Genomic DNA, 11,040 nt, shown 5'->3' on the forward strand with positions numbered 1-11,040 from the left:
CAAATGAATTTTAAAACACCTGCAATTAAATCCTTCCTAGTTAGAAGTAATATTCTCTGTAGATTTAGTAGCCAATTTTTTTTATTTCCGTGAGCTTACCAGACGATAATTTTCGAAGTTCACGAGTATGGTTAGTTAAGCTCTTCTACTTATTTATTTTTAAAGAATTCTTTCTTATTTTTTAAATTGAGCGGTCAAATATTCGGTCACACGAGTGGTCTCACGAGCACAGTCATATGAAACTGATTAAGATGTTGAAAGATTTATTGTCTACTAGTTTTTGTCATTTAAATGGTCCATACCCCTAAGAACATGTGGTTGTTCTTGTACGGACAGGGTGGATATTGAAGTTCGAATTATTTGCAACTTGAATAAATTTCCTGAACAAAATGAAAAATACATACTAGCGTAGCATGTATAATCCGTATAAAGTTTTTAAATAATAAAAAATTAAAGAGTACACTAGATTAGTTGTAAAGATAGTAGCTTCATTAAACTCTCGCTAAATGCAAGGGTCCGGTGACAGATGGAGCCTTGTGATAATTTGTTCAATTAAATTCAATATTTTTTATTCTGATCATAAATATATGTGTATAAAAATTACTTAATAAATATCATTATGTCAAATTCTGAATCCATAATTTTAAAAATAAGTGAAATTTAGTGGTAAAAATCTTCGCGGAGTCGAATCACATTAAATTTATTGTACGCAATCTTATATTGATTTCTGCAAGAAATTATTTCTACAATTGAGCCCGTGAACTCGGGTTGGGTTGGAGCAAAGGCGGAGCCACCTTATGTTAACTGGTGTCCCTTCGTCGAAAAATATTGTTTTAGCTAGGTCAACAAATTATTTTTTTATATTATATTATATGTTGCTTTTCTTTATTTTTTTCGTGTGATTATTATTTTATATTTTGATACTTCTTAATAAAATTTCTAGCCCCGCCACTGAGTTGGAGCAGAGAAGACAAAAAATAAACAACAAATGAAACCCAACGTAGAGCTTAGCAAGATATGTTGTGTGGAGGGGTTGATGTGTGGGGTTGAAGAGCATTCATGGGGTTATGCATGGGTGCCCCTCGTGCGCTCTATCCATTGATGGCGGCTCACCACCTTCCCTGCACAACCCTCCCCCCCCCCCCACATCCCCATCTCCACCCACCATCCCCCCATCCCACCCCACCCCCCAAAACTCTATCAATTATCATCATCATTAATGGCATGCTTCCAAAACAGAACCTCTAAGAGACACACTGTATTCTGGATCTCCTTTTTTTCATTAGTGGGAGTCCCATAGATTGGGTTGTCTTGTCATCCCTAGGGAATTTTTTTTTTTTTCCGAAAAAGGTCCAAATATGACATTGAACTATGTAAAATTAGACGAATTTGTCCGTCGTTAATACTTTGCACAAACATACTCGTACCATCCAATACTTGTTCCAAATATATCCTTATTTTAAATGGCCCCATATGGAAGGTATATGGTCTCACGCACATACTTTGAGAACATATTTGGCCCATTAATTAAGTTCTTAAGCTTTTATATTATTGAATTATCTTGTTTAATTTGATTTAGGACAATATAATGAAAGTTTATAATGATAAAATTTCCCTCAAATCGATTGTTTTCCTTCTGTAAAATCTTAATACAAACAAAGAGAAGCAAAGTGTAATAGAATCTAAACCAGTGTTTTCAAAAATTCATGTAAAGGTGATTATTTAACGGGTCGAAGCAGGTTAAATCAAATAAATGGGTTATGATCAAAATTTGTTCGGGTCAAAATAGATTATAATCCAATCCGATCACATGACCTAACTTCCATTCTTTTTTAAATTTTCTTTTTGAAAAATAAAGTGAAAACTAATGCATATTTCTTAAATTATTAGTTATAATTCATTCAAGCTTACATAATTCCAAATCTCCATGTTTGATTTTGCATGTTTATGTTAGGGTTGCATTTAACCCGTTTGTTCACACTAAATGATTCTCCCTCCGTTCACTTTTACTTGGCATGTATACTAAAAATAGATTTTCATTTTTACTTGTCACTTTACGCATATCAAGAGAAGATAATTTTTTTTCCTGTTATACCCACAATATTTATTACTCATTTCAAATCATTTTCTAAAATCCAATAAAATATGCATCAATTAATATGGATATCATGGTAAATTATACAATTCATTTATTATTTCTTAAGAGGCGTGAAAAGTCAAAGCGTATCAAGTAAAAGTAAACGGAGGGAGTACATTTTAATCCAATTGTTTGATGGGTCATTTCGAGTTTCATCCCTTGAATCAAGATAACAATCAAATCATATTCAACCCTCTCAACTAAAATAAATTACTGTAAAAAATGAATTAACTTTCCCATCTAAAGGAAAGGATTTTCTTCCTATTTCTTTTCTTTTTCGATTTTGGGAGAAAGGAGAATGTGGGAAACAACCCAAAACATTATTAGAAGGTAAAAACAGTTGACATAACATCTTTTAAGGACCCCATTGTGGGGTCATATGAAAAAACTCACTCTTCTTTTGGCTATATTTATACCTCCCTAACTCTAAGAACCTAAGCATCGATCATCACAATACCATTTCTCCTTTTTTGAGTTTCTCTTAACTAATTAGCCCTATTACTTCATTCCTTTTTTTTAAGCGTCTGCTTTTCTAATGGCAGATACGAGTGGTTCAGCCACTAGTAAGAGAATGGGGTTTGCTATGCCTGAGAAAATGCAACTGCACTTGGCCATGTTGGCCTTGCAGTTTGGTTATGCTGGTTTTCATGTTGTCTCTAGAGCTGCCCTTAATATGGGCATTAGCAAGATTGTCTTCCCTGTTTATAGAAACATTCTTGCTTTGCTTCTACTTCTTCCCTTTGCCTATTTTCTTGAAAAGTATGTCACTTGATCTTAGCTTTCTATTTTTCTGCGTTAGTACTTCTGACTCCGCCACTGATTAAGATCACGACTTGAAAGTAACAACTCGTGTTTTTTTTATTGATCAGGAAAGACAGGCCAGCTCTTACTTGGAATTTTGTACTTCAATTCTTCTTCCTAGCAGTTGTTGGGTAGGATATTATGATCTCATAAAATTTTACTTCAAGGCAAAAGAAAAGGATAAAATTCTAATCTCATGATACTCTTGTTGAGTGTTAAGAATTAGTATTAACTACTAAGATAATTGACATATATATATTTTTTCCTTCTTTATAGAATTACTGCAAACCAGGGATTCTACTTGTTGGGATTGGACAACACGTCCCCTACCTTTGCTTCTGCCATACAAAATTCTGTCCCTGCCATTACCTTTCTCATGGCTGCACTACTCAGGCAAGTTCGCTCTTCATATTATTTTCCTAACCATGGACTTTGTAAAGAGTTTAACTTGATAGAGTAAAAACAAAATATAGTATCAGATCACCTAAAAAAATAACTACAGATATGTTCATAAAGAACGAAATTAATAATCAGAAAATAAGACATATTATCTATAATAACAGGTTAAAATGAATAGTGCAAAGAAATATTCTTTACACTATCAATTTAATTCTTTTCTATATAAGGTTACAACTCGTTTATAACATGCAAAATAAAATGTGAACATGAATATATCAGTCATGCACGAAGCACAAGCAAGCACTAAAGGCGAACCGGTGCACAAAACATCCCGCACAAGGTCCGGTAAAGGGCCACACCCTAATGGTGTAATGTATACATCCTATCTTAATGCAAGCATTAGTGACTGCTTCTACGGCTCGAACTCGTGACTTGCTGGTCGCACGGAGATAACTTTACCTTTTGCTCCAAGGTTCCTTCCGGAGGAATACAGTTGGAATACTAATATCGGTAAATCTTTTTTGATGAATTTCAGGATTGAAACTGTGAGACTGAACAGAAAAGATGGTATATCAAAAGTGTGTGGAACATTATTGTGCGTAGCTGGAGCTTCAGTAATTACTCTATACAAAGGTCCAACAATTTACAGTCCATCTCCACCATTACAAAGGACCTCAGTACCCATGTTGATGAATTTAGGAGATGCTAATGGAAAAAGCTGGACTTTGGGTTGCGTTTACTTGATCGGGCATTGTTTGTCATGGGCCGGGTGGCTCGTTTTACAGGCACCGGTTCTGAAAAAATACCCGGCCCGACTTTCAGTCACATCGTATCAGTGTTTCTTTGGAGTCATACAATTCCTTATAATTGCAGCTTTTTGTGAGAGAGACCCTAATGCTTGGCTTGTTCACTCTGGTGGCGAACTCTTTAGTGTCTTTTATGCTGTAAGTATTTTCAGTCTCTTTGTGTCAGCATGTCTCTCGTATTGTTTTTAATACTCATATTTTTAGCTGTGAAATTAAATGTCTGAAAAAATGACTGTCGCTCCGTTTCATTTTACATAATATTATTTGATTTAATATAAAGTCTAAAATAAAGAACTTTTGACCCCAAAATAGAAAAATTAAGGTTATTGAATTTTTAAACATTGAAAGGTGTCATTTTTTCAAAAATAATATCCTTTTCTTTTCACTTTATATAAACCTATTACTATTTGGGAAGTTGAACAAAAAACTTTTTGATCATGTTTTTTGAAATTATAACTATTGTGATTTATAATATTTTTATGTAGTTTCTATATATATAAATTTTATTCAAAAAAATTGCAAAATTTTATATCCAAATTCATACCGAAAATTAGTGGGTTTGACCTCTTCGAAAAGGTTCCCATAAATTGTATGGAGGAAGTAAAAAGAAAAAAGCACCACATACTTTTTGGTGGCAAAGCTTGTTACTAGTAATTAAGTTGAAGGCTAATTCCAGAGGACGGACTAAAATTTCATTTGGAAAAATTCATGTGACATGATAAGGTGATTAGTCAACATAAATAATTGGATCTTTGCAATCTTTTCCCTACATTCATTCTCTTGTAGTTATGGCATACGACAACAAAATAAGCAGATGGACATATGGTTAGTTATAGATAGTGAAATGACAGCAAAACTTGTGTATTCATTTTTCCTTTTAAATTATTTATTTATCCTATGAAAATGAAGAGTCGAATTAATTGAATGCAGGGAGTGGTGGCCTCAGGGATAGCATTCGCTGTACAGATATGGTGCATTGACAGAGGTGGCCCAGTTTTTGTTGCCGTTTATCAACCTGTTCAGACTCTTGTAGTTGCTATTATGGCTTCCGTCGCTTTGGGCGAAGAATTCTACTTGGGAGGGTATATTATAGCTCTTATTCTCTGTTTATACTGTCTATACTGTCAGCAGCGTATATAAATTAAACTATTAGTTATATTATTTTTATGTCTTACTGTTAAATCACCGAAGTTATACACATTTTCCTCAATCATGCATTTGTGAAATGACCCCACAATGCACATTCCTTCACCCCACATGTAGTTAGGTTTATTGATCATGGATATATATGTATTGACCTTTATTTTGTACTAAAGAATCACCCAAAAACTTCCCAACAAATCTTTTTGGGTCCATCAATCTTTTAGACTAATATGCTAAAATACACAACTAAGTGGTGGTTTGGCACATGAGATAAAGATAATAATTTCGGGACTAATTTTGGGATTAACTTTATTTCATGTTTGGTTTCTAATATTAGCTAATATTAGAATAACTTTTACACTAAAATAGTGAATTATCCTATATAGAAGGTGAGATAACTAATCCCATGAGATATGACAAAAGGGTTGTGCATCCATAGCACGGGAACTTAAAAAATCTTTTTAAAGGGCACACGTGATGAGTATGGCAGAGGGACTAGTTTACCCTATTGTTGACTTCACCAACCAAGGCTTCCATTCAGTACAGCTAACCATTTCATCTCTTCAACAAGTTTAGTAATTAGCATAACGGCCCGTCCAACTCCGTTCGCCATTCCCACCCGGGAATCACTTCACTCCAGCGCCTCGTCAGTCTTCTTGCATCTTTTCCAGCTTTGAAAATCGACTAAGCGTTGCTCCACCTCATGGGATATACCAAACAACCCCTAATAGTATGATATATTTGTTCTTTTAGTGGTTGCATGTAACTTAAGAAATATCAATTGGGATTATTTTGCAGGATCATTGGAGCAGTGTTAATCATAACAGGATTGTACTTCGTGCTATGGGGCAAAAATGAAGAATCCAAGTTTGCAAAGGCAGCAGCTGCTGCAATTCAGTCCCCAGTGGATCATTGTAACAACAGGCCAACTAGCCACATCAAATCCTCTTTGGCTCAGCCACTGCTTGCTTCTTCAACTGAAAATGCTTAAAAAAAAGTTTGCTGGAAACCAGGAAAAAAGAATCTGCTATCTACATATTAAGAAGGGGAAAAAAAAAAGAAAAAAAAAAAGAAGCTTTGGTGTGTTTATGCAAGTTTTGTTTTTTTTTTTGTTTAGTTTAGGTGTTGTTTTCCTTTTTTCCCTTTTTAGTAGCTTTCCTCTCACTAGGAGAAGTGCAATTAAAGGGATGTGATGATTACTACTTTTGGAGTTGGATCTCAGCATGCAAATCCCAAGTTGGTTTTTATATGTTAATTAATTCTATGGTTCAATCTATGAATGGAAAAAAAATTATGACAAGAGTAAGCTTTTGCTTTTATCATTGCAATTAGTGGACCCCTTTTATTGCAAAAATGATAATTACATATTGTTAAAGAAGTATAAGGTGTCAGCAAGCTAGTTGATTTTTCACATAACATCGCAACCAAACACTTTTGTTGTAATGTGAGTGGCATGGAATTTAATTTATTGGTAATGTACCAAATGATCACTGCATAATATCTTCTGTTGATGAAGGTGTCAACTCCTCAAATAATCTTTGTTACATCAAGAGAACCTATGAATTGGAATTAATTATATAAAGTCCATAGACTACGTGACAAAAAAGACCTGTTGTTCTCTGTTCTTTTTTTGGATATTTTCTTCTTGGAAATGAGGGAGAATGCTAATTTAGCTATTTAATATTATATACCTAAAATTTGAAAGAACTAAAGAATATAGAAAATAAAACTACTATTTTACAAAATGTAGATACAAGATTGGAGTTGTAATTTAATTATTAGTTGATTTTCGGTTACATCACTGAGTGTGCGATTCATTCATCCTGTCATCCTTCATTAGATATTGGCAAGCAGGGACGGATTTAGGGGCGGATGTGAACGTTAAAAAATTACATTGTATATACTTTTCTCGGTCACTTTTACATACGTTTTGATTTTTTACGCCCCTTAAGAAATAATAAATGAAGTGCATAATCTACCGTGTTACTCATATTAATTAATGCATATTTTATTGGATTTGAGAAAATGATTTGAAATGGTAATTAATATTGTGGGTAAAACAGGAAAAAATTTGCTGTCTTCTCTTGATATGCGTAAAGTGCCAAATAAAGTGAATATCTATTTTTAGTATACATGTCAAATAAAAGTGATTGGATGAAGTATAAGATAAAATCTATTTTTTACTTTAATATATTATGTTTTGAATCTTTTTAATACAGTCCAAAAACATAGCTTATTGGTCAAGGCCCAAAAAAATTTAAAAACTTTGTGAGGTCATTGGTTCAATTGTCACTAGTCACAATCTTTTTTATTTTTTTACCTTTTGACTTTTTTGAACTCCTCAACGGAAATTCTCAGTAATACTTAATAAAACGCAAACACGTGCAAGCACTAAAAGGAAGTAACAAAGGGCTAAAGTAAAATTAATTAATTACTAGATCCCAAGATGATGATATGATTAAAGAGTGTCAAATTTAATCATATAGTTTGCAGTGGTACAGCATTTTTCAAAAGTATATAGTATCAAATTTCATGCTTTTTTCCCTTTATTAATGATTTGAATGGCATCCAGCTACAATTTGCTCCATTGATATTTTCCCCGTGCTTTTCTTTTGTAGTAATTTCTTTTCGGCTCCTTTGATTTGATTATGTCTCCCATTTACGATGGTGTTAATTTATTTAAAGCTTCAGAAAAACACTCTTGTCTTCTTCACGGAATACTTTTAGCAAATCACAAAGCACTACACTCCAAATAAAGTGAAAACGACTAACTGGTAAAGCAAAAGCATATTGCGATGTTTTATTTAAGTCGTAGGCTTAATTCCAGTAAGTGGATACCCTACTTGAAATTAAAGAATCATGCCGAACATGATCTTATTGTACTTATTATTCTCCAAAGTTGAACACTCTTTTTCTCAACAAAAAAAGGCATTTTCCCACTACGGGAAATACATTAGGACCAGCTAATTGAAAAGATTTTTGTATTGAGAAAATTTGTAGGCTTCCTTAATTAAAGATGATCTCAACATCCTTTAGGGGAAAGAGTAGGCAACTTGATTTGTGAATATGTCACGTTTGGTGATTTGTTTTAATTTAATGAAGTAAGAAGAGAGTGAAAGAGAAAATAGTGACCACTATTAAGGAGAAAAAGAAGTGATCATCAGAAGTGACTTTTCCTCACGTCTAACAATTTTTTTCTACCACAACTGAGAAAATCTTTTCGAAAAACAAAAGATGGAAAAAGCATATATTGTACTTTTTTTTTATTTATCGGACATGATGTTTTAACTTCAATACCACACAAGAGGGGTGATTTGTGTGGTGTCCAATTTTTCGACAGATTATAGAAGGACTTGGTTCTTCTATGTGTTCCTTATACTACTCTTGCGGAATAATAAATGCAGAAATTAAAGTACACAAGGATTTTTACGTGAAAAATACCTGGCTCAAAAGGTGAAAAAACCACGACCTACTTCCGAGTAGGATTTTTCCAAAACTCTTCACTAAATCACTGAGTCAAAAACTGCATTTACAAAACACTTTTGTAAACCTAGGATTAACTCTAATCACGTTCTGGAAACCAGCCTTTAACTGCTGCGACAACTTCAAGTTAACTCTAACTTGAATACTCTGAGTACCTATTATAATTGTGTAACGACCCGGTCGGTCATTTTGAGAATTTAAGTTCCGTCCGGAGGCATAAGGCCCTGAGCAGCTTCATATTATGTGTATTGACTTGCGTGCGTGGTTGAATTCGGTTACCAGATGTTTCAGAGTGATTTGGGACACTTAGTCCCTAAAGGCATTTTTGCAAACAGTTCGCGTGTGATTCAAGTGTGCGAATATGAAGCTACATGAACCAGATAGAAGAACCAGTTCCAAGTGTCTGTCTTTTATTCTAGTTCAATTGTAGTAGGTGTTTTCATATTGTACCTTTCAGCTTTATCTAGAGGCAATTTGTCACGACCCAATTTCCCCTCCGTTTGGGTATCGTGATGGACCCTAGTCTTAAGGACTAGGTAAGCCTAATAATAATTAAAATAACAACATTATTTAAATAGAATCTCTTACAATTCCCAAAACCGGTAGTACAAATCATAAGCTCTACAGAGTGTTTGCAAAAAAAGAAAGTCTCTAAATACAATTGTCCAGAAATAGGAATAAACAGTGCAAAACGAAAACTTGAAGGTAACTCTGAAGCCTGCGAACGCATCGGTAGGCTTACCTTGAGTCTCCGCAGCAAAAGTCCACACGGCTAGCTAACGAACACTTTTCTGGATCTGCACAAAAGAATGTGCAGAAGAGTAGCATGAGCACACCACATCGGTGCCCAGTAAGTATCAAGACTAACCTCAGTGGAGTAGTAACGAGGAACAGTCAAGACACCCACTGGTCTAATAAACTGAACAGATATAAGTACATGAACAACAGAAGTATGATGTCAACATAAAGACTATGCAATATGGCTCACAGTACAGTAATGGCAATAAGAAAGGAAACAACAAGTATTAGTGGAATATCATGAAATGACACAGAAAGGTGAATGGAACACAACCTAAATCCGGAATCACAAATACAGCAAGGACAAGTAATAACTCAGCAACTACAACCGCTTTTACATCAGGTTTTAGTCAACAACTCCACGAGGTACCGAACCTCGAACAAATCACAACTCATAGGTCTCAATACCTGAACTCTAACACTTGGCATCTTGTGCCCTCATAACATCTCATAACCGCACTGACAACTCACGTGCCAATAGAGTCATTCTCACATAGAAGACAAGTAAACAAGGGTGAGCATCTATGCTCAATAATATCAAGAACACCTCGTGTCCGATAAGAGTGCTTAACTACGTGTATGCTTGTGCAAGTGTACTACCATAGTCCATATCAGTAATTAAGCATAAGGAGAAAGAACGGATATCACGTAGAATATTTTCTCACTACTTTCACAAGATAAAGCTCACACAAGTACGTATACCACTATACAAATATCAACAACAAGAATGCCCCCAGGCCACAAATCATCGCAAATCAACCCCTGACACAGTCCACCTTGTCTCGTCACGTGTGCAATAGTAACATAAATTCCCGCCTTGTCTCGCCACACGTGCATAACAATGTTCCCACCTTGTCTCGCCACATGCGCAACCTCCCCCCCCATATATATATATATATATATATATATATATATATATATATATATATATATATATATATATATATGTGTGTGTGTGTGTGTGTGTGTGTGTGTGTGTGTGTGTGTGTGTGTGTCCTGCCTTATCACATCGCATGTGCAATTATCAATAGTAATAATAGCACGACAGAAACCTCGTGCAACCCCATAACAACAACCGCACGGCAGAAACCTCGTGCATCACAATAATAACAACCGCACGGCAGAAACCTCGTGCATCACCACAACAAGTACAACAACAACAATGGCAAAAATACAAAGTACGACAAGTAAACCAATTCAAGAATTTTAAGTCACAAGGAACGGTAGAACCAATTCACAAGGAATAACCACAGTAAGGAATGCTAGGCGTACTGAGAACAACTCAACAAGGGAAAAACTAATATGTAGTAACGTTCCCACAATATATATTTCAATAACAGGGAGAGCTAACACGAGTCAAATAAATCCAAATAAAATACGTCAACTAAGATGTAGGATATCTAAAACTTCTTTTAAGGTTGAGGAAATTTCGAAGGATATTCAACAATTCAATTAAGGATAAGCAACGGAAAG

General features: G+C 34.6%; 1 protein-coding gene across 1 annotated transcript; it reads left to right on the forward strand.

Moving 5' to 3' along the window:
- Nucleotides 1–2,569: 2,569 nt before the first annotated feature.
- Nucleotides 2,570–6,586, forward strand: LOC107825861 (protein WALLS ARE THIN 1). Its single transcript, XM_016652774.2, has 6 exons — nt 2,570–2,896; nt 3,007–3,069; nt 3,215–3,331; nt 3,873–4,281; nt 5,074–5,225; nt 6,085–6,586. The coding sequence occupies exons 1-6, from the start codon at nt 2,673–2,675 to the stop codon at nt 6,275–6,277; spliced, it is 1,158 nt and encodes a 385-aa protein (XP_016508260.1). The 5' UTR covers nt 2,570–2,672; the 3' UTR covers nt 6,278–6,586.
- The last annotated feature ends 4,454 nt before the right edge of the window (nt 6,587–11,040 follow it).

This window comes from Nicotiana tabacum, chromosome 12 (genome assembly GCF_000715075.1).
Source record: "Nicotiana tabacum cultivar K326 chromosome 12, ASM71507v2, whole genome shotgun sequence".
NCBI lineage: Eukaryota > Viridiplantae > Streptophyta > Magnoliopsida > Solanales > Solanaceae > Nicotiana > Nicotiana tabacum.